General features: G+C 40.6%; 1 protein-coding gene across 3 annotated transcripts in view; it reads right to left on the reverse strand.

Moving 5' to 3' along the window:
• The window catches only part of rnf40 (ring finger protein 40), a 62,284-nt gene that overhangs the window by 11,151 nt on the left and 25,918 nt on the right, over positions 1–25,215 (reverse strand). For all 3 annotated transcript variants that reach the window (XM_036535844.1, XM_036535829.1, XM_036535835.1), the window contains 12 exons: positions 19,736–19,936; positions 18,474–18,595; positions 18,148–18,294; positions 17,612–17,686; positions 17,211–17,330; positions 15,768–15,947; positions 15,334–15,469; positions 14,678–14,799; positions 14,210–14,478; positions 12,988–13,105; positions 2,799–2,948; positions 913–1,125 (listed from right to left, as the gene is read on the reverse strand). In XM_036535844.1, the coding sequence (XP_036391737.1) occupies positions 913–1,125; positions 2,799–2,948; positions 12,988–13,105; positions 14,210–14,478; positions 14,678–14,799; positions 15,334–15,469; positions 15,768–15,947; positions 17,211–17,330; positions 17,612–17,686; positions 18,148–18,294; positions 18,474–18,595; positions 19,736–19,936 (1,853 nt within the window). The remainder of the gene's footprint in view (positions 1–912; positions 1,126–2,798; positions 2,949–12,987; positions 13,106–14,209; positions 14,479–14,677; positions 14,800–15,333; positions 15,470–15,767; positions 15,948–17,210; positions 17,331–17,611; positions 17,687–18,147; positions 18,295–18,473; positions 18,596–19,735; positions 19,937–25,215) is intronic.

A 25,215-nucleotide genomic window follows, 5' to 3' on the forward strand; every position in this document is an offset into this window, starting at 1 on the left:
TGAGTGTAAAGCAGCTCCAAATTCCTCCCTCAATGTCAGCTGCCTCCATAAAAATCTTCACGATTAACTGAAAATCGCTGCATTGCATAACCGATGCTAACTGGCTGGGGAGCTAACATTAGCTATCTAGCGATAGATTTGAGAAACATAGCTAGTTAGCTAACAGGCTACCTATCTGAACGATTGTTGATGACTAGCTACTTAAACAGATTGGCTGCTTCATTTGTGATACTCTGACTAAGCCCCTGACAACAGCAATGCTTACATCACCACGTAAAGTATGGTTAGTTTTATTCTGCTTACTAGTAATCAAGCTAATGTGGAGATCCACATGAGTTATTTTAAGGTATAGATCTACAGAACTAACCAATTGAATTTTGGAGGGAGCCAGCTTGTTATATTTAAGGAAGTCAGCTGGCTAATCAAATGATGGTTTAAAGGAATTATTATGACTGGGCGTGTAACTAACAGATATTCAGCTAACTGTTGCAATATCGGATATATTTGTTAAATGGGACAGTCGCATCATTGATGTCTTCTTCGAGTACCATGCTCGGGCACAGTTAGCGATCACACTGACGCGTACTGTGCCCGAGTACAACTGAACCGTGCCTGAGCCCACCTCTTCAAGTGGGCCCGGGCACGGTATGGAGCGATCACTCTAGTCAAACGAACTGGACTTTGGGGGTCAAACATGCTCGGGCACGGTACTGACCCTAAATCATCTGTGAGAACTGCAGATCACACCCAGTTGCCCACAGTAACTGTCCTAGGACAAAGGGTCATCAACATATCAATGCTTGTAGTCCACTGTCTCTGCCAGTCTGTCTGAAGGCAATCAAAAACTGTTGAGGTACGGCCTAATCGCAATGAGCAGCACAATTTCTGTTGCTCTCTTGTTTTCACACTCACCTGGGTTTTGAGTGTCAGCACCTGATCAGCCAGCTCCTCCTTCTCCTCCTTTAGTAGCTTGTAGATCTGGTTGGATTTGATTCTCTCACTCATTAGCTTGAAGTTTGCGTCATCCTTCTCCCGCAGCTGCTGCATCAGCCGACTATTCTGTTCTTGCATGTCTTCAAAAGCCTGGCCGGTGACATCCATCTCACTGAGCAGGGCCTCCTCTTCCTATTGAGAAAGGAGTAGGGATGTCGAGTAGTCTGTGCATCTACATCTACATGTTCTTCTGCATTTTTCTCACTAAAATGACTCACAAATAAAGCAAGAGAGATGTTTATTTGATAAGGGACACAGAGGGGTGTGCCATGACAAATTTGATTTTAAACAGACCTACGCAGAATGTAAATCACACTGAAGTGTTTATTTAAACTATTTATCTATCCTATCTATCCCTATTTTCGATTCAAAAAGAAAAAAGCACTCCACTAGTTTTGCAATAAGTATCTTACTGACCTTGTATAATACTTTTTGATAACTACTCTTAGCATTGCAATCCACTTATTTGGAAGTCACTGTGGGTAAGAGTCTTCTAAATGACGAAATGTAATGTAATGTAATGTAATGGTAAACGAAAAATCCTTGTTGAGGGTGTGACAGAGGTATTTCAACAGAAGAAAGAATGACTCCAAATGCTGTACTCAATCTGCATTCACAGGAAAAAAATACCCATCTGATAAATGGATCTGGTTTGTTCTCCATTAGTGCCATATTGGCGACATTCTTTAGGACAAGAGACCTTTGCCATTCATGGATTCACCATTCATTTTGAATCCATTCACCAGGAAACTCTCCCTGGTCAGTTTTACTCTCTCTTCCCATGTCACAGAGTGTCAGTATCAGTATTTTTGCATGTTACATGCATTTGAAGGTACATCTTGGTTAACAAAGTCGAAACCTTCTATAAAGTCACTTTGATATCAGAAATTTCACCATCAGACATATAAAATCAAAGGATGTGTTCCAGGATTTCATACATTGCGGGTAATTAGTAAAATATTGTTAACTAACAAAGAATGATCAAATATGGCTTAAAAACATTCATTTAATAAACTGATTTCAAACAGTTTGTCGAATGTGCTAACTCAGTTCTCATTTCCCTCTACATTCTTATTAAATCACAGTATCTACAAGATGTTTATATTACATCTTCTGTGCTGGATGGCTGACTGTTCAAATGCTAATTTTACCATGTGATACCACATTAGTAGTAATATTATTAATAAAAGAAAATGGAATTAACAGGTTTTTTCATTCAGCTGTAAGACAAATGAAAGTTAAAATAATGTTCTTTGTTCTCCCATGTGGCTGAGCTATTAGATAATACTGGAATACTTTTTTGCAGCAAACATACACCCACTACAAAATGGGAAACTATCCATAGTGTAGCTGTCTGCCAAAATAGGAAACTGGACAAAATCTGCCAATTTAATAACATTACATTGTTGGCATTTAGCAGACACTCTTATCCAGAGCGATTTACATCAGTTACAGTTAGTTATCCATTTACACAGCTAGTTATTTACTAAGGCAATTGTGGGTTAAGTACCATGCCAAAGGGTACAGCTGCAGTGCCCCATTGGGGAATTGAACTGGCAACCTTTTGGTTACGAGTCCTGCTCCTTAACCACTATGCTACACAGCCGCCCTAGTTCAGTAACTGCTACCTCTGAATCGCTTATTCACTCACTTAACAAATATTCTACTCACTCAAAGATTTTTAACAAATATAGCTTGTTTTTTTAACCCAGGCTATAGGGCTCAGCCTGCCTTCAAGGTACATACTTCTGCTTTGAACCTCCCGTTTTGTGAATGAACTGTTACCCCAACAGTTAAAAATATACCTGTTTTGTCGCAGTAAGTTTCTTCTGCAGGTGGTCAATGGTCTCTTCTGCCACACGGATCTTCCTAAGGGCATCCTCATCAGCCAGCTTCTTGCTCTCCTTCCTTTCCCTCTCCTCTAGCTCTCTCACTCGTCCTCTTAACTCATCCACCTAAGGGCAAGGGAAAGGTGTCATATAAAAGAAGCTCCTTCACAGACATTGTAACTGGTTATTATGTAATCTTGAGTTATTGCAAGCTTGTTAAGAATCTGCTTCTGAGTGATTTATAACACCATTTAGAGCTAAAGTACTCGTGACTCAAGAGCACTACATAAATATCTACAATAATTATGTATTAATCTATATTTACAACCCAAACTCCCCAAGAAATTATTAGACACTAGAGAATGCCTTTTACCACGCTCTTATTGGACATGACACAAATACTTATGTGGGGGATACTAACATTGTAATCTTCATCCCAATCTATACTTATCGGTTTCTATAAGGAAATGGAAAATACTGTTCAAGACCTTTCCTGCCAAGATTCCAATTAACTGGTATACCCCAGCTTTTGATTGGTAAAAATGAAAACTGTCAGACAAATAATCTTACCATCCATAATAGCCAGTGAAGAAAAATATACAACAAGTGAAGATACCGCTTTCGAAGAATGAACCCTTTTGCGCCTACGGTCACACCGTTGTGATTAGCGCTTTGGCGTGTGCAGTCAAACCAGTGATTAGAACACTAGATTGAAAAACTGTAGCTTTGAGGAAACAGTGATTTAACATTACAAAGTATAGCAAATGTGGCGGTGAAAACTATGAGAAGCTTAATGAAGCTAATGAAAACACAATGAACCAAGTAACGTAACACACATGCCACACAGCATAAAATAAGTCACATGTGAAAGGGTTAATGGACAAGAAAATCCTCTTACAAGCAAGCTATTGCTACATGGAGGCTAAGATCATGTGCTATATTGACATGGCATATGATGGGCTTTCGCCTAGCATGCAGCTAGTGCATGCGTGGGCTACTACTGCCTTTTGCAAACACACTTACAACCACAACTCTCCAGATATTCTTTGAGTCAGTGACTTGCTAGCCAAGTCACTTCGCAGCATTTTGTCAAACTATTGAAACAGATGTCTCTCAGCAAATGGTTTAAAAATCCTGACAGCACTCCATGGACATGGTGGATTGAAGGTCCACATTGCCTGCGAGACCCTGTGTCTAACACGCCTGCTAAAAGGGTATTCTCTCTCAAAAATAAAAATAAAATCAGCAATGAGAAGCCACTGTAAAAATGTAGTTACAGGGATGATGAGAATTGCAAGCTACTCAATGTATTCTGAAACATTCAAGTCACCAAGGAAACACAGCCCTTAGAAGCCAGTCACAGTGTAAACAGACTAGCTTTTCCACTTTCTCAGCTGGTTGCACCAGCACATGATTTGGTCACACCTTGTTTTTTTGGGTACAGCATGGTATTAATCAATGACCTTGCATGCTGATGAATAGTTGTCTTAATTTGCATACCCTAGTTTTGCATTGATGTAAAGATTGAGAGTGAGTCGAGACTTTGCAAAATATTTGCAAAACATTTTAATCTGAACATTAAGTTTCCCTTGTACTGCAACCACGGGCACTGCGTTAGCCATTGTGATCAGTCGACTCAGTTGGTCTCTCCCTGCAGCCTGCACTCTCATCATTAGTTGTGTCTGAGTTGGGACCTCTTGCTGGCTCTCCCTCTCCACCAGCCTTTGTTTTTTAACCCTTTTGTGTGTACGGTCACACTGGTGTAATTAGCCGTTTAGCGCCTATGCTAAAACCGGTGCAATTAGAACACGAGATTGGAAAAATTCTAGCCAATTCTAGATTTGAGGAAACAGCGATTTAACATTAAAAAATATACCAAATGCAGCGGTGAAAACTATAGCCCCTTTCACACATGCACTGAAAGCCGGAACTTATCTAGCCATTAGCCGGAGGAGCTGTATGTGAGAATGCAATCATCCAAATCAGTCGGACTGGACATGAGACGGACTTCACTCTGCCAGCTCCCTAGTACAAAGTCTGTCTCATGTCGGAGTGAGCCCGTGTGTGAATAGAGCAGGTAATTTGCCGGAGAGTTCACAGCAAGCGATTGGGCATGTTGATGACGTGTCTATCATGTGACTGGCGTGAAACCGGAAGAATACAAACATCTGCTTCATTCTCTTTTCTGCTTGCCTGTAGGCCTATATTTCTTTCCACTTTTTCGTTGATATTATGGATACGTCCAAATACATGTTATTTTGAGACCAATCATCATTAAAGAGATAACTATAACTATAACTATATCTATATAACTATAGCCATAATGCCAAAACTTGTTTCTTACGATGATTAATAACGTTGGTTAGCAGTTTGTTATCTGGTTAGTAGCTAGCTAAGCTGTAGCTAATAGTGATAGGTGTAGTGAGATAGGTGAACTGGTGACCTAACATTACATAGCGAACAACAAAAATTTACCTTCCTGTTATAATAAATGTATAAGTAGTAGTGGTGTAACAGACCTTAGTTGACCCACCCCCACGAAGACGAAGGCTGCTTCCGACATCGCTCACTTGTTCACTCACTCACAGTCTTACAATAAATTAATAATTTTCTGGATATAGTTTCACGTTTGCAAGTTTATTCGAACATTTGTATGAACATCTTCGTGTCTAACTGTGCCAGCTAGCTGGCTAAGTGACAAGCTAGTTGCAATTTACATTAACCTCCTAGCTAGATAATACCACTACCTATTTAGCTATCACTAGCCAACATAAAGAACTAGCACCCAGCTTCATTTGTTCAAATTAGTTGAAACTAATGTTAGCTAGCTAGCTGGCAGTTAAGTCCAACAATCAAGTGTAAAATGTATATGCACTGTACAGTAATACGGAGCGATTTCGGACACAGCCTAAGAACAGCAGAGCAGCGCTCAACAATTGAGTATTGAATATTTTATTTTAAGATTTTTTTGGACATCTTGAATGTTGTTTTCATTTAAGACCATGGGCAAACGTTCCTTGCTTTAAGTGTTCTTTAAATAATAAATGGAAAGCAATGTTATGTTTGTCTCCTTTTTCTGCTGATCCGAAAAATGATCTGATCCATGACTCAAAAACCATGATACGATCCAAACCGTGAGTTTTGTGATCCGCTGCACCCCTAATAATTAATAAAAAATTATGTGTACCGGTAGCACCATTTGGATGGTTATGTGTAATATTTTTTATAGGCTACCCAAAAGTACAATAGCTATGTTTGTCTTCTCCTCCTCTGTGCCACATTATGTGCCAGTACCACCGAAAGGTAAGACAATAAAATGAAAAAACCTGAAAATACTTCAACTCTAGAATACTTTTTGTGAACTTGTCAATACTTTTTACTCATGAGAATGCAAGTGGCGTCTAACTGGAAAATACCACAAGGAAATCTAAATCTGGACGTTTCTAAACTCGCAATGACTTGACAATATAACATACTACAAACGTAATCATTAATGGTTGCATACTGGGTACTACACTGAAAAACAGCATGCAGTATACAGTACATACTTATGTAGTACGCAGTACACAGTATGCAGTAGGTGGTTTCGAATACAGCCACTGCGATTCCTGCAGCGTACTTTTTGCGTCATGTCCTGTATCCTGCACGCTCTACTCAGGCGCCGCCCCCCGCCTAAACCAACCGGAATATTTCCAATATGTGAGAATACGTCTGTCACGCACAATCTCCTGTTGTGTGCTACATGTGTGAAAGGGCAATTCCGGCCAATTTCCGGGCCCGATTCTCCAGACCGGAGACAGACAGTCCGGAGTTCATGTGCAAAAACGGCTTATGAGAGGCTTAATGCTAATGAAAACATAACGAACCATGTAACGCAACACAAGCTACATAGCGTAAAATAAGTTACGTGCGAAAGGGATAAAATAATCAGCTATAGACCGCTTCATCTTTGGAACACTGAAACAGCTAAATGGATTGTTTTGCACGTTTCATCATGTGTACTGATGATGAAAGTGCAGGTAGGGAGAGACCGACTGAGCCAGTGAAGAAGAAAAAGTACTACTTGGCTAACGCAGTACCCATGCTGGAGGGGCACCAAAACAGCCTAATGATCATCATGCACTCATGAATGCGATCACGTGAAATTTTAACTCGCACACTCAAAAAATGGTCACAGTCTGGAGCCCTGACATGTTTTATTAATTACATTGTTGTTTCATCTGTAATTGGCTTAAAAGACCTCACTTTACTAATTATGTTCACTGAGTAATGTTAACTATCCTTGTCAAGTCACCGGTGGCCCTATGGGGATAGGCATGACCCCTTCATAACTGGTGGCCAGTGTGAGGAAGTGTAATGTCCCCTACATTACCCACCAATAGCACTGTCAAAAGCCTTGGTGTAATGTTTGATAGCCATCTGTCTGTCTCCTTGAAGGTTTCAGTGGTGAGTTGAGCATGCAGATTCTTTATGAATAACATCCGAAGGATCCGCCCCCATCTCACCATGTAATCAACACAGCTCCCAGTTCAGGCCTTGGTCCTCTCACGCCCAGACTAGTGTAACTCCCTCTTTGCTCATCTTCCTGCCTGTGCAATTCAACCTCTACAACTAATCCAGAATGCAGCTGCACAACTTGTCTACAATCCCCCTAAACATAGTCAAGTTACTCCCCTCCTCACCTCACTTCATTGGCTTCCTGTTGTCGCTCAACTTCAAAACCTCTGTGTTGGCATACAGTACAGTGGATGGGACAGCCCCTTCATACCTACAGTGCTGGCCAAAAGTATTGGCACCCCTGCAATTCTGTCAGATAATGCTCAATTTCTCCCAGAAAATGATTGCAATTACAAATGTTTTGGTAGTAATATCTTCATTTATTTTGCTTGCAATAAAAAAACACAAAAGAGAAAGAAAAAAAAGTCAAATCAAGTATCAATTTACACAAAACTCCAAAAATGGGCCGGACAAAAGTATTGGCACCCTTTGAAAAATCATGCGATGCTTCTCTAATTTGTGTAATTAACAGCACCTGTTACTTACCTGTGACACATAACAGGTGGTGGCAATCACTAAATCACACTTGCAGCCAGTTAAAATGGATTAAAGTTGACTCAACCTCTGTCCTGTGTCCTTGTGTGTACCACATTGAGTATGGAGAAAAGAAAGAAGACCAAAGAACTGTCTGAGGACTTGAGAAGCAAAATTGTGAGGAAGCATGGGCAATCTCAAGGCTACAAGTCCATCTCCAAAGACCTGAATGTTCCTGTGTCTACCGTGCGCAGTGTCATCAATAGGTTTAAAGCCCATGGCACTGTGGCTAACCTCCCTAGATGTGGACGGAAAAGAAAAATTGACGAGAGATTTCAACGAAAGATTGTGCGGATGGTGGATAAAGAACCTCGACTAACATCCAGACAAGTTCAAGCTGTCCTGCAGTCCGAGGGTACAACAGTGTCAACCCGTACTATCCGTCGGTGTCTGAATGAAAAGGGACTCTATGGTAGGATACCCAGGAAGACTCCACTTCTGACCCAGAGACATAAAAAAGCCAGGCTGGAGTTTGCTAAAACTTACCTGAGAAAGCCAAAAACATTTTGGAAGAATGTTCTCTGGTCAGATGAGACAAAAGTAGAGCTTTTTGGGAAAAGGCATCAACATAGAGTTTACAGGAAAAAAAACGAGGCCTTCAAAGAAAAGAACACGGTCCCCACAGTCAAACATGGCGGAGGTTCCCTGATGTTTTGGGGTTGCTTTGCTGCCTCTGGCACTGGACTGCTTGACCGTGTGCATGGCATTATGAAGTCTGAAGACTACCAACAAATTTTGCAGCGTAATGTAGGGCCCAGTGTGAGAAAGCTGGGTCTCCCTCAGAGGTCATGGGTCTTCCAGCAGGACAATGACCCAAAGCACACTTCAAAAAGCACTAGAAAATGGTTTGAGGGAAAGCACTGGAGACTTCTAAAGTGGCCAGCAATGAGTCCAGACCTGAATCCCATAGAACACTTGTGGAGAGATCTGAAAATGGCAGTTTGGAGAAGGCACCCTTCAAATCTCAGGGAGCTGGAGCAGTTTGCCAAAGAAGAATGGTCTAAAATTCCAGCAGAGCATTGTAAGAAACTCATTGATGGATACCGGAAGCGGTTGTTCGCAGTTATTTTGTCCAAAGGTTGTGCTACCAAGTATTAGGCTGAGGGTGCCAATACTTTTGTCCGGTCCATTTTTGGAGTTTTGTGTAAAATGATAATTGATTTAATTTTTTTTTCATTGTCTTTTGTGTTTTTTCATTGCAAGCAAAATAAATGAAGATATTACTACCAAAACATTTGTAATTGCAATCATTTTCTGGGAGAAATTGAGCATTATCTGACAGAATTGCAGGGGTGCCAATACTTTTGGCCAGCACTGTATATCCTGTCTTCAAACCCTATGTTCTGTCAAGATCGCTGCACTCTGCATCTATGGGGTAACTGACTGTCCCGTCCCGACAGGGTCATTCCTCTCAGACATGATCCCTGTCTGTACTGGTCCCTTAGTAGTGGAATGAACTCCCCACAGAGATTAGGACAGCGAAATCGCTGGCTATCTTCCAACACAGACTGAAGACCCACCTCTTCAGACTGTACCTCGGTTCCACCTCACTCCCCACCCCCGAACACCTGATACCTCTACTATTTCATACTTATTTTACATGTAGTGTTCTGATTTATTTTGTATTCTGTGTTGTGTGGTAATATACTTGGCTTCCATTAGACTGCACAAGTTAACTTGTGGTAGGGCGTGAATAGTGTTATGCTCACACTCACTGGTCTGGGAGTGTTGTTAGCCTGGTCTGACACTGTTGCTCATTTAAAATGAATGGATACAGTTATGTTCTATTGTGCTGGAAGTTGCTCTGGATAAGAGCGTCTGATAAATGCATGTAATGTCACATTTTTGAGGGACCATGTCAACTTCTGAGTGGCTTAGCAGGTAAACAAAAGCAGGCTTCAACCTTATACTTTAGAAAACCCCATTTGAAAAATGTTTTTTGGTTAATGCTTTTGGGCAGCGGGGCTTTGCCTGAAAAAATCTGGTTGAAATCACAGTCATAATTTTATTTCATACTTATCTGGCATAGTTTTCCACAGTACCAAGTTCACAGATTTTTTTGTTGCAAATTAGGCTCATCTATGCAATGTTACTATTTTCTGCAGAAACTTGTCAAACTTCCCCAAAGTACACGCTCCTGCTCCACTGCTACGGTGGCCTGTCACTACTAGGCCACCTATCTATTCCTTTTCATTTTACTTATTGACTAAGACAGAGAAATTGAGAGGCTGTTAAGACCAGTGAACAAGTCAACCTCAAGCAGCAGCAAATAACTTTCAAGCTCCTTCCTCCCTGATATTCCCTGATGTTCCTACCTGTGTATTTACATTAAACAATGAGGACAAAATAAATGATCAGAGCATTATAAGCTACCTTAATACATCATTTTAGGTTGTTCTTCACTTCCAGAGGCTCTTCAGTTACCTGATAGGTATGAACATCATACTGGAAGATTTGTTTGCAAAGTCATGTACTGTAGCCATAGCTAGATATACTTTGTGTACCTTATTAAAAATACTTCTTTTCTTAACTTACTTTCTTTTATAAAGAATGTGCCAAACTATTGATAAACCTAACCAAATCAAATTTGTCGGCCTAATCATATCCCATCCCAGCTACTGGAGAACCTTTCCAAAGAGTAATAGTTGACTGTGTTAGACTCGTACAAACTCCGGTAACCAGTTTCTATTCACTATTATGTGCGTTGCCACCACAGAGTCATCCCTTTGATGAACAGAATGGCACCTGTCATTGTTAAAGCGCTGAAAGTTTTTCTGTATGTTTAGCATCCTGAAAACAATAAGGGCATACTCACACTAGGCCCGGTTGCCTTGTACCGTGCCCCAGCACGATTATCCCCCCCTTCCCACTCCCCCGCTAGCCTGCGCTCACATTGCACTTAACGTTCTGGGCCCGAGCACGCTTACGTCATCATAATGCGTTTTTTTTGTGTTGAAGAACAGCACAATGGAGTGCATGATTGTACTTACTTTGTGGCTTATCTGGAGTCGTTTTGGGTGCAGTGACACACGGTCCTCTCACATGCCTTATAGATTTACTGATTATGCAACGCAGCGATTTTCAGTTAACCGTGCTACACATATAAGAAGATTTTTATGCAGGCAGCTGACGTTTCAGTCATTGTGCTAAGGGACAGACCAATATTTTGTGCCAGATGTGTGTCAGATTACAGTAGCCTAATCACAATAATGTTAGCTAATGTTAGCCAGTTAGGGCTACTACTTGTGTGTGCGCACTACTGTCATCATTACAACAACAAGCATCTTCTACTATTACTTGGATAGTACACTTTTCAATTCATTCAAGAATACTTGGGATAATAACGGGTCTGGTTCTCACCTTGTTGATGAACGTGAATTGTAGTTGGCGAGTAAAACTCCAAATTCCTCCCTCAACATCAGCTGCCTCCATAAAAATCTTATACGTGCAGCATGCTTAACTGAAACTCTCTGCGTTGCATAATCGATGCTAACTGGCTGGGGAGCTAACATTAGCTATCTAGCGATAGATTTGAGAAACATAGCTAGTTAGCTAACAGGCTACCTATCTGAACAATTTTTGATGACTAGCTACTTAAACAGGTTGGCTGCTTCCTTTGTGATACTCTGACTAAGCCCCTGACAACAGCAATGCTTACATTGCCACTTAAAGTATGGTTAGTTTTATTTTGCTTGCTAGTAAGCAAGCTAATGTGGGGATCCACAGAGTTATTTTTAGATCGTTTTGGAGGTAGCCAGGTTGATATATTTAAGGAAGTCAACTAGCTAAACAAATTATGGTTTAAAAGGATTTATTATGACTTTATTATGACTGGGCATGTAACTAACAGATATTCAGCTAAATGTTGCTATAATGGATATATTTGTTAAATGGGAGAGTCGCATCATTAACGTCATGTTCGAGTTCCGTGCTCGAGCACGGTTAGCGATTCCACTAGATGCGTACTGTGCCTGAATCCAACTGAACCGTGCCCTAGCCCACCTCTTCAAGCAGGCCCAGGCACAGTTCAACGTACCGTGCCCGGGCACGGTACAGAGCGAGTCAAACGAACTGGACTTTGTGGGTCAAACGTGCTCAGGCACAGTACGGATCGCCTAGTGTGAGTACACCCTAAGTGTGTATGCGTAACACCCTGAAAACCAAGGGGCTCTAGAAAGATTCCATCAGACACTTAAATCAATGTTGCAGACATACTGTTTGACAAGGACTGGGATGAAGGCATCCATCTGATTCTTTTTGCCGTGAGAGGTTGTCCAGAAATCCTTAGGCTTTAGCCTGTCAGAGCTTCTGTTCAGACACACCACGCGGGCTGCTAAAACTGCTCAAGGAGAAGTAGCTGATAACACTGATAACACTGATAACTGATACTGATAACACTCCCTCATATTTGTTGGACTACGTTTGTAATTTTCAATTCATGCTCAATAGGATACATTATTCTACAGAGCCTGAAACATAACACAATAGTTATGGTTATTGGCCATAACAATGTACAATAATTTGCATTTGTAGTTGGTTTGCTGAACATGATATGAATGCTAGGGGACATAATAAAATGTTATATGAAAGGGATAGGGACATTCTTGGCAAACATGGCAAACTTAAAGCTAACATTAACTTTTTCACATATTAGCCAACAGGGCTAGCTTTTTAACCAGTTAACACTGGTCATTTTAGTCTAAATTCTCAAGTCTGCAGAACTTTGCAGTAAAGTCATTTCTCCAATCATGGATTTTGGAAAATTTACTGCATATTTTCCCTTTTTGTGCAAATTATTCCACAGAAAAAGCAAAGGGGAAGAAAAGAACAGGACAAAAGTATGCTTCCCTGTGAGAAAGACTGCAGTGTTGGCATTCCTTTTTTTGAGAAAATGTATTTTAAAAAGTATTAAACTCACAGATTTTAGATATTTGTAAAAAATTATTTCCAAGAAGTCTCACATAATACTGCTTTGCAAATATTTTCTTCTGAAGCTCAAAAAAGACGCTCCCTTATGATGAAGATACTACCCCTATGTGGGTTATAAAAAAAAAAAAAAAAATATTATACAGACCTCAGCTTTGGACTTGCGCTCAGCAGCCATGAGCTGCACTTTGTCTCTCTGCTCTTTTGGAGCCGATTTGTACATGTCCAGAAGCAGCTTCATCTCCTTCTGGGACTCCTGAGCTTTCCTGCAAGAGGCAATGAAATGATGGGCAGTGTAATAATTCAAATTGGATGGTAGCAGAGTTAGGCTCAGGAGAAAGGTTAATAAATACCTTTTTAACAATTTCACATTCTATTACTATATTAATAATATATCATTTTCTAAAATCTGACAAACACATTTGATCAACTTGACATAGTAAACACCACCTCTGAAAATGCTCCATTCACCATCTACTCTCCTGGTGCACTGGGGCAACCACTAGTGTGAAGCAAGTTAATTATAATTTTGTTTGAAATTTAATTCTTATTTGCATTTCAGTTTCAATTCCGCCTTCTAACTTAGTTTGGTTTTAGTAAGTTTCCATACTGTATTTGTTAGTTTTAGTCTCAATGTATTTTACTCTTAGTTTTGTTTTAGGTTTCCAACATATTTCAGTTTTTATTTTCCTTTTTTGTTTTAGTTTAGTGGTCATTTTATTTAGGGCCAATAGCAGGGTTCGGTAAAAATAGCTGTTAGAGCAGAATATTTACTTCATGTTTAAGAAAGTACATGATACATGCTGGTGAATTCATTCAGCCAGACAAATCCATTTGTTAGTAGAAGGTTTGGTAACAGGGGAAAAGCAACCACAAACTCTAGCCTGCACGAGCAGTCTGATCTCCACTCCAAATCAATTGACTTTGCTTAACCAAACACCAATAAATGCTTTACTGTCTTAGTTGAGAGAGAGGGGATACATTTCAGCCCTGTCAAAAATGTATATATTTTCTCCACACCCAGGACTGGATCAAAAAACAAAACTAAAAATAATCTACGATCACTTTCATTCTATTTTTGTTTTTGAACCAGGCAATATAGTTTTACTTTAGTTTTGTAACTTCATTTTGTTTTTATATTTATTTCTGTTCACAAACATGTTTTCACACCTTGCTTTCATTTTAGTGTCAGTTTACAACAACAACCTCATTGTGAAATTTAGTTGTTGCTGTGGAAGTGTATTTGAGGATGGCATTTGCTATGCCCCAGCAGTACTGCAGAGGATGCCATAGGGAGACAGGCCTAATCTGCAATTGATTCTAAGAGGGGTGAAAAAGCATTTTAAAAGACGGACAAGAGAAATTCTTACTTGAGCTCAGCCCTCAGTAGCTTCAGTGTGTCAGAGTCCTTCCTCTTCAGCTCCTCACTGCGCTGTCGCTCTCGTTCCCGTTCACGTTCCCTTTCACGCTCCCTCTCTGCCTCCCTCTCTCTCTCCCGGACTCGCTGCCTCTCCAGCTCCCTCCTCCTTTCCTCCTCTTCTTCCTGCTCTTCATCCTCCTCTTTTTTCAAATCCACACCTCCATCACTCCCTGTCTCCTCTGATATTGAAATTCCCATCTCCCCACTCTGACAACGCAACTGAAAGAGTATTAAAAACAAAGTACAGATGTATTGACCAATCACACGAGAGAAAATTTACTCCACTGTATGTGCAAAATGTGTGTGCAAAATACAAGGTGACTAAATAATAACACTAATTAGGACACTAACTTGACTCACACAAATCCTTGTGCACACACTCATGCATTCGCCAACACAGGGTAAGTGGATTCTAAACCTTATTAATCTCCATCTGTGTCTCACGCAGCTTCCTCTTGTAACGTTGCACATCTCCCTTCAGTTGGTGGTTGTGGTTCTGCAAACTGCTGATCAGGTGACGCATTTCTCTATTGATGGGACCTTAAAAAGATGTGATAATAAGCAGAATATTTCTCTGCAGTTTTGTCAGTTATCACTTACATTCCTATTAGAGCGATATTAAAGTGCATGTTGGCGCTCTCACCACAAACTAAGCCAGGAGTTCTTTTAAAACCTGTACATAAAAAGTCCATTTACAACATACCCTGAGTTAGGCTTAGGGGGAGACCATGCTATGCCATAAGATTACACAAGCACCAGAATGCGGATTTAGAATTTCTTGAAACTGATTAAGTCCACATGAGGGGCACGACTAAATTCTGAAGTCCACATGAGGGGCACGACTAAATTCAGTGTAGACTCGGATAGAATTCAGGTAGAATACAAAACAGAAACATTAAAATGGCACATTTTGTACAAAATGTGGTGCCTCCAGAGATTTCAGGCAGAAACCAAGTTATAAGTCATCAACCAATTTTGAAAATATGAGCATGAAATGTCAGCAGGAAAAAATTCCAAGCCGGTCATAATCTATACAAAGACCATTCAAACATGAAAGTGTTAGGTAAGTGGTACCTGCTTGCTCGTTGGCAGCAAGATTCTGCTCAAACTCAATCCTTAGCATTTCATATTCCTTGCGCACCTGGGCCAGGGTGTCTTCCAGCTGAATAACCTCTGTACGCAGCTTCTTCTGGAGTGAAAGTTCATCACTCTAGAAAGGGTTGGGAGATGGGTGGAGCCAAAATGGGAGATATTCACAGCAATGGTACAAACTGACAAAAATATCAGGATTTATATTAAAAAAAACAAAAAATGGCACACTCAAATCTTATGGCACCCCAGCCTTCTGTACCTATCTCAGTGGACTAGTTCAGCCACAACCCACCTAATGCATAATATTCATCCTAACATAGATGTAACATTATAATAAATTTGCCCAAATGATTCTACAGTAATGTAAGTCAATCTTTACACCACTGTCTAATCAGGCTCTCTCCTTCTCTCCCTACCTCCATGTGCTCAATCTGTCTCAAGTGTGCATTTTTTGCAGTGAGCAGCAGAGCCCGAGCCTCGTCCAACTGGGTCTTCACCCCCAGGGACTCATTGTAGAGCAGGGAGAACTGTGACTGCAAACACTTGTACTCTAGGGTCTCCTTCACCACCTCCTCTGGTATGTTTCGCAGGTCCATCTAAAATAAAGGACAGTGAGAACAAGCTGAAGAAATGACACACCAAGGAGCAGGACAGCAAAGTGCGAGAGAGGGAAAGATACTCTGTACTACTACAATTTTAATTTGGAGGTACAAGCATCTGAAGTGTTGCAACCATCTTTTTGTTGGTGCTATCACTGTGATGATAATCATCATTAAGATTTTTACACAGGCAGGGTGCTAATGAACACTGTAATCACTTTTAGCCCCTGTTCACTCTCAATAAATTCAATAAATTGTTTAAACACTATACTTACGGTGTCCTGAGAGGCTAAGCTGAAAAGGCATTCACTTTAAGTACACGCTGAACCCTATGTCCCAGGGTTGAAATAGCCCTATAATTTACTGACAGTGACCTGAATAAAACAGCAGTGGAATAAACTGGCTTTCTTCTGTGGGTTGGCTAGGGCTACTTTGTATCAGTGCTCTCAGGCACCGTGCAATTTGTCAGACACCAGCAAATTGCTCATATGCTAGCAGAGAAATGCTCATCCTCCAACAAGCACCCACTCTCCTGTTGTGACTTGTTGTCACATCCATATGGTAGGATTGCAGTAGCCTAGCTTCCCCTAGTATTGAACTGTTTCCAAAAGGTGAAAAAAGCATTAGTAAATAAGTCTAAAGAATTGTTACACCCCTCAGATCAGAAGATGATAAAGTTGCACATCAGGAAGATGAACACCAACCAAAGCTTGACATATATGACCTGGTTGCAGGCAACTATGGAGTCTACTGGTGATCCCACTCCTTTGGTCATACTTGTGGCTGTGGCTATTCACAAAATGAATGTCTCATTGACCTATGATTCAACACTACAGAGTTGACCTTATCAGTTCAAGCATCCCTTTCAGAAACTACTTCTCCGATTAATAAGGTGTAAAGTGGAAATGATGATAATGAAAGCCACATCCCCACCATTGAGAAACTGTATGTTGTCAACACAGATGCTACCAAGGCCCAATGCTACTCAAAGCCGATGATCTTGAGAGGTTCCTAAGGCATCAGAACATAAAAATAGTACCCCTGCCACAGAAAACTGAGAAGCCTCCCCACCCAGTTTGTGGTGATCTCAATGCTTATAGAGACTGAAAACTTCCTGCACACAAGGTAAGGATTATGAAAGCAGTATAGTCTGCAAGAGTCCTGCCAGTCTGGCTGCTTAATATGGCAACTGAACATTATTGTGGTGAGTGCTCTGCTGTGCCATGTGGATGGCTTTCTTTATTAAGATGACAGCAGTACCTTGAGCTTCTCACTTTCCCTCACAGCCTCCTGAAGCTCCACCTGCAACTTCTCCAGCTCTGCCATGCGGTTATTGGCCAGCTCCTGGTTTTGCTCCAGCTCGGCATTCAACAGCTCAAACTGTGGCAGAGTGTACATTCAGATACAGTGGGTAAATTTTCAGTGTCACACTGCATTATTTCAAGATACCAACACATTACTGCATTCTATTTATTTATAACCCTGAAGTAGTATGTAAATATAAGTTGTGACAATATGGAATATCAATGATGAATCAAGGTAGTCCAGTTCATAGTCCTGTATATGCTCAACTAGTGAATGGAAACAGACTGAATATGAAAATGTGGCAGTCAGTCAAAGAGCAAAAGGTTAACAGGATGGTGAATAATTGTGAGCTTTACCTTCTGTATGTTGAGTGTGATCTGACCTCCAGGTAACCCCCCTGAACTCCCAGAGGTATAGTACCCTGAATTCAGCTGAAATGATAAGAGAGACCACCCACAAATGAGGAATCAGGAAGACCTTCTGCAATGCCTCAGAAAGTCATTGGCACCTATACAGAGGCAAAGTGAGACAGGCAAACAAAAACAGACATAAAGTAGTGCATTCTTCAAATTCTTCAATTTAAAACATCAGTATGCAGATGAAGTCCAGGGCAAAAGAATACATAATCTGTCATCAGTGTGTTTAACAGAAGTGTAACTGGGGAGAGATGGACACAACAAGGTGGTGTACACCTAATTGACCGTAGACTTCCACCAGCCGTCTACTGAAAACATCAACATATAAAGTGTCTTTGTCATACATTTGCTTGGACTTAAAACAAAAAAAACTTAAAACATGACTAAAATGCAGATGTAACTAATTCCTCAACGAAATGCTGGACAACAACCAGAGACTGAGACAGAAAGACAGAGAAAGAGGGAGAAGTGCACACCTGCTCCAAGGCTTCAGCCAGGTGTTTGTTGAGCTTCTGCTCCCTCTTGCGAAGTTTCTCAATGTCCCACTGCAAGTCCTCCACAGTGGTCTCCATCTCAGACACTTTGGTCTCTGAGCTTGTTACCTTGTCCACCAGCTCATTATACTAAGAAGTAAAGGATACAGAAGTTACAATAACACAGTAAAAGTAACAACATTGTACTGACCAGTAAACAAGCAAGACAAAATGAGTGACAAGACAAAAATGTTTTCTGATGTCGACGGAGGGGGACAGACACACAGACGAGTACAGAAGCTCACAGATGTATCCAAACATGAATGCACCTCTAGAGACATCTTGTGGTGTCGACCCTGCAGGGAGGCGGCCAGGTCCTGCAGGCTGATGTTCTCCTTCAACAGTGTACGATTCAGGGAGAGGATTTCATTCTGAGTGTCTTCATCACACACTGAGACACAAGATTAACTGTCATTCACTCAAATAAATGGAGCAGAGACAGACAAAAACCTATATAGTGTAAACATGAAAATTCGTCAGTTGACAAATACACAATACATTAGGAGATGTATTTTTAATTTTGTAATTACATCTGTTATTGGAGGTGTCATTGATTTTTAATAGACAGTAACATAACAGTAAAATAGGTTATTTTCAGTTCTAAAACAAACCAAATATCTGAATACTCCAGCAAGCCGATACTTTAATAAAGTCTATTAAGGTATCAGCTTGTAAAAATGTATTTACAGTTTTGGAATTCAGTATTCAAACACCAAATTACATAGTACTATTGCTGCAGTTATACAGTTATACACTTACTGTATCCATACAGAATGTATCTACACATTTGAACATTAAAATTGCTCATACATTTCTTTAGAATAATTTTCACTAAGAAATCTTCTACAAAGAAAATGGTTGTCTGCAGTGTACTAGAGGTATGCTTTGCAGTTGCATGTGCTCAGAATATAAAGCATGACTTTGCTCTACAGTAAGCAGTGAAATGATCAGTAGTAAGCTGTGCTAGTGCACTTAGTAGTTAACATGGACTGTTACAGATGCAGCGGTTTGCATCGGTTTTTGAAGTACAGTACAGAGAGTGTAAGCTTGGTGAGTAGTTACTTTTGATGTATAGAATACATGCAAATATGGGGATGGGCACAGATAATTGAATACCCAGTCACCTATAACAGCATTGTGACTCAAATACTGAAATGACTGTTGAATAGAGGATACTGGGATAAAAGATATGTCAGGATCCTTTATTGAATACTGACAAGCAGGTTCCACAAATGAAGGTGAGACTAGCTTTGTGTGAGATTAAAGCAAAGCTAGTGGCAAATGTAAAACCAAACTGACCTTCTTGCAGTCTGCAGTCTGATCATAACTCTAGGAGTAATACATTTTCTATTTTTGTTCCTCAGTATGTCAATAATTATGAAATTCCCCAAAATGCCAATCGCTTCTGTATGATAAATGTGGATGTACAGTGGGCATCAAAATTGTGCTCAGTGCTCAGTGCACAATTATGTAACATAGTAACATATCACAACACACAACAGTGAGCAATATGACTGTATTCAGTAGTTACCAGCAGTTTGAATGCGGGCACAGAGGTCCTCGATGCGCCGGTGCAGCTGGTCAAAGACGCAGACAATACGGGCCACAGACACTTTGCTAAACTGCATCCTGTCCTGCAGCTGCAGACTAAGCTCCTCCTCACTGCTGCTGCCCAGAGTGCAGAGGAAGGTCTTTGCACTGTCACTGAGTGGAGCAGGGGGAGACATGAGGCCTGGGAGGGACAGGATACATTAATGTCCTATAACTCAGTCAATGAAGAACATCACATGCATTGTATATTGGAGACATATTGGGCAGCCTGAGTCTGTATTTTTTGAAATATGCCCTGGTCTTTCAACTCTCCTCCTAGATTTAATATGCAGATGTAGGAAGAATCACATTAAGTCCACACAAACCTGCACACAGGCTCAAGCATACCATACACAAATCAAATGATACTAACAGTATGATCACCTTCCAGTGAAATTATTACACGTCATCGACCCCCAAGAGCATGTCTGCTACAGAAGGGTCATAAGACTAACCTAATTAAAGAACTGAACTTCAAATCATATTTCCTCAAATGACTAACAAGAACTTCACACATAGAATGGAAACTGTTTGTTTGATTGTTGATGCTATTTCACATATCTATGACCTGTTGATGGCTTTTGGCTTTGAATTTGGTCTACTTCAATATACACCCAGCTCACTGTCAAATACTGGACACATGACCAACGTAATCATACTGGTCCCAAAATACACCTCTAGTTTCAACAGTATATAATGATGGGCATAGTCAAAAATGTAAAGTCATTAAGTTGTTGTAATGACATCTTAAATTGCTTAGTAGTCCTGAGGGCACTTTTTTTTTTTTTTATTAACGACCCTGGCGCTGTTGGCTATTATTTTGTTGATTTTAGCAGCCATCTCTCAGTGATTAGAATCATTCATAAATTCTATTATTTTGCGTCTTGTAGACCTACGTTCCGAGTGCTCCGATTCCTTAAATTGTGTGAGGACACTCAGGTTTAATACTGGCTTCACCACTGCTGTGAAATAAATGCATTATTTGATTTTGACACAGTAGTTTTGTGTCGTTATTTAGCCTTTCAGAGGCTATTGCATGGTTAAATAAATAAATTTCATTAAACCTACCACCAGACCAATTTTAGAAAAGTATCTTTTCATAAATATCGTTCTATGCGTAGAAAAGTGCTCAGCACAATTTTAGTGCGTATACACCGTTGATACATGTGGCCCCAGAACTCAGACCAGTCATAATCATCCCAAGATTGATACTGGTTGACAAGTACTATCCATCAAGAGTCCAAAAAAAAAAAAAAAACTATACAATAATCATTGTGGTTTTGTTTGCTATGAATCTGAATTTACAGCGATGCCCAAGCCTGCTGCTATGCAATACACCTACTGACTTCCAATGCAAACAATCTAACATTTATTAAAGAAGTCCAGTGATAACGCAACTCCACTTGCACAGATATCAGGAAGAAATATATAATAATAGTACAGACAGTGTTTCACTACTTGTATATAAGCCAAAGAGGGACCATACCCTCAACTAAAGGCATGGTCTGGAAAAGAAGCTTGAATAGAACATACACATCCCAGTGTTTTGCAGTCAGGTTTCTTGAAATGTTGTCTCAACAACACTCTGAATTTGAATGGATATTTAACTCATGTTCCCGAGATAAATACAGAACCAATTGATCTTACTTGTTTTAGGCTGCATGCGACTGACATGGACAGCACAAGCCACACATGTGAGTGTTCATGCATGTCCACACGCTTGCACTGAACATCACTGTATGCTAGGATTTGGTAACATACCAGAAATAAAACCATATACCAGGGTATTACCAAAAACAGACCATATTTATTGTCCATGCCATTTGTCCAAAGCACATATTCCATACCCAAAGTTTCACATTATAATGTTGCTCTTCTTAGACAGAAATCAAAGAAACAAAACAACCTGTCTGCAGTTTTGAGTGGAAGATGCGGGGACCAGAAGAAGGCTTTTTACCCAGTAGCACCAAAACGGCTTTACTCACAAACACTGATTTGTCCAATATTCCATTAATGGAATGTGTACAAAACAAGCATGAATAGAATACTGCTAGTTTTGCCACCCATTTTTGATTAAAATGCATTTTAATTTTAGTCATACCATCATGTTTAATTTTAGTCAAAACAAAAATGACTCAAATCACATTTATTTTAGTTTAAGGCTGTAGCGGTGAAGGAATTTCCCCTGTGGTGATTTAGGGTGGCTCAACAGTGAGATATGCAATATTTCCGACATATTTTTTTTTTTGCAAAATACTTCATTTATCTTGATTTTAGACCTATATAAATAAGCTTTATTGTTAGGCTATTATTAGGTATACTGTTGCTTTTTAAATGACTAAGACGAGACAGTTTTAAAACAAACTAAATACCGTAAAACTTCCAATAAATGCCGAGGTGTTTATTTGCTTTAATTACTTAACTTTACCTATAGCCTAGGCTAGATATAAATTGTCAAATGAAAATAAATAAGGCAAATTGTTTAGGCTAAATCTTTTAAGTGCAAATCTACAAAGCCCCTAAAGAGACAAAAGCAAAAAAAAAAATAGGGGAAAAAAAACTATATCAAAGTTTCTCGTGCACACAAGACAGTTTCTCATGTGCATGAGAAACTATTTAAATTTTTTTGATCAACTGAAATAGTTTTTCGTGCACATGTGTGGTTGTGCAGTTGCTTGCCATCCCCTGCAGTTGGCTTGTCATACCGCGGTAGTGCAATATTGTGGTTATCGTGACAGCTCTATTTTAGTTGACAAAAAAGACTACTAACTATTTTAATCATCATCATTTTAGTCATAACTTAATTCACCCAACTCTAGCTCAATGTGTGACAGACAGTCCACAAGAGAATGTAGGTTTGGCACTCAAATTTTTCTTTGCAGACATAAAAGCAACTTACTGTTCTCTACTAAGAGAACGCAGACCATTTACTCAAAGACGTAGAAAACTCAAGAGTTCACTAAACAGTATGCTCATAAGCAGCTATTCCACATGCAAAATACACTATATGGACAAAGGTATTCGGACGCCTGACCATTACACCAACAGGGACTGTAATGACATTGTATTCAAATACATATACTTTAATATGGAGTTGGTCCCCCTTTTGCAGCTACAACTGCTTCCACTCTTCTTGGAAGGCTTTCCACAAGATTTTGGAGTGTTTCTGTGGGAATTTGTGCCCATTCATTCTTTAGAGCATTTATGAGGTCAGGCACTGATGTTGACCATAAGGCCTGGCTCGCAATCTCCGTTCCAGTTCATCCCAAAGGTGCTCGATGGGGTTGAGGTCAGGGCCCTGTGCAGGCCAGTCAAGTTCTTCCACACCGAACTCATCAAACCATGTCCTTGTGGTCCTTGCTTTGTGCACTGGGGCCCCAGTCATGTTGGATTAGAAAAGGGCCTTCCCCAAACTGTTTACACAAAGTTGGAAGCATAGCATTGTCAAAAATGTCTTGGTATGCTGAAGCATTAAGATTGCCCTTCACTGGAGATAAGGGGCCTAGCCCAAACCCTGAAAAACACGTGTGTCCAAATACTTGTCCATATAGTATATCTGAGTATAAAGTAATTAAGTGTTTCAGAGTACTGCTGATGTAGGATCAAATTTCCATAATTACATTTTGACAACACAATTGTACCATTCTACACCGATGAGCCAAAACATTATGACGACTCACAGATCACGAACTGAATAACGTTGATCATCTCCAAACATGTCAAGGTCTGGGTAGATTAGATGGTAAGCGAACAATCAGTTCTCATAGTCAACGTGTTGGATGCAGGAGAAATGGGCAGGAGTAAAGACCTGAGCGACTTTGACAAGGGCCAAATTGTTATGGCCAGACGACTGGGTCAGAGCATCTCTGACACGGCAAGGCTTGTAAGGTGCTCCCAGTCAGCAGTGGTCAGTACTGACATTGGTCCGAGAAGGGACAAACCACAAAACGGCAACAGGGTGTTAGGCGCCCAAGGCTCATCGATGTGTGAGGGCAACAAAGGCTATCCCGTCTGGTCTGAACTGACAGAAGGTCTACTGTGGCACAAGTCACAGAAAATTGTAATGATGGTTACAGGAGAAATGTGTCACAATATGCAGTGCATCGCACCCTGCTGCGTACGGGGCTGTGTAGCCGTGGACTGATCAGAGTGCCCATGATGACCCCTGTCCACCATCAAAAGTGCCTACAACGGGCACGCGAGTGTCGGAACTGGACCTTGGAGCAGTGGAAGGAGGTCGTCTGGTCTGATGAGTCCCATTTCTTTTAGATCACGTGTATGGCCGTGTACGTGTGCGCCGTTTACCTGGGGAACTGTTGGCACCAGGATGCACTGTGTGAAGATAAGCCGGTGGAGGGAGAGTGATGCTCTGGGCAATGTTCTGCTGGGAAACCCTGGGTCCGGCCATTCATGTGGATGTCAATTTGACATGTGCCACCTACCTAAACATCATTGCAGACTAGGTACACTCCTTCATGGCAATGGTATTTCCTGATGGCAGTGGCCCCTTTCAGCAGGATAATGCACCCTGCCACACTGCACACATTGTTCGGGAATGGTTTGAGGAACATGATGAAGTGTTCAAGGTGTTGCCCTGGCCTTCCAATTCTCCAGATCTCAAACCAATTGAACATCTGTGGGATGTGCTGAACCGACAAGTCTGATGCATGGCTGGTCCACCTCGCAAATTACATGACTTGAAGGATTTGCTGCTAATATTTTGGTGCCAGATACCACAGGACACCTTCAGGGGTCTTGTACAGTCCATGCCTCGGTGGGTCGGCGCTGTTTTGGTGGTGCACAGAGGACCAACAGCATATTAGGCAGGTGGTCATAATGTTTTGGCTCATTGTTGTAATTCATTCATTCATTCATTTTTCTCACTTGCACTTCATTACAGACTGGTTACGTTAGATTGAGGGTATGCCACTATTCAGTTTATACTTTTTTACGTTTATAGTGTCACTAAAACAAAGGGGGAGACAGCTGGGAAACGCAAGTGTGGCTAAGGTGAAAGTAGCAGCTTGTATGAGGCCTGTGTAAAGCCAGAAGAATAGCAAGCAGAAAATGACTTTCAGCAGTGACATCATTCCCGTTGACTTCCTTAGCAAGCATTGTTGCTTGTGGAGCAGGGCTGCCAACTGTTACTCATCTAATGTGAATCTCATGCTTTAAGCCTCAGTCTCGTGCTCCCTTAAAAAATCTCATGCCAGATCTGGGCACAGATCTTCTGTTAAAAGTAGAACTGGACTAGCAAGCAAGTTATTTGGCTGACAATAGAATCTACTAGCTAGCATTACTGACTTAGCTAGCAAGAATTAATTCACCAGTGGTACCTCCCAACTGCTTCACCGTCATGACTGTGATGCACATGTTCCTGGGTATTATTACTTTAATGTGGGGAAAAAACAACGCTCCTGG

This window comes from Megalops cyprinoides, chromosome 1 (assembly GCF_013368585.1).
Source record: "Megalops cyprinoides isolate fMegCyp1 chromosome 1, fMegCyp1.pri, whole genome shotgun sequence".
Taxonomy (NCBI): Eukaryota; Metazoa; Chordata; class Actinopteri; order Elopiformes; family Megalopidae; genus Megalops; species Megalops cyprinoides.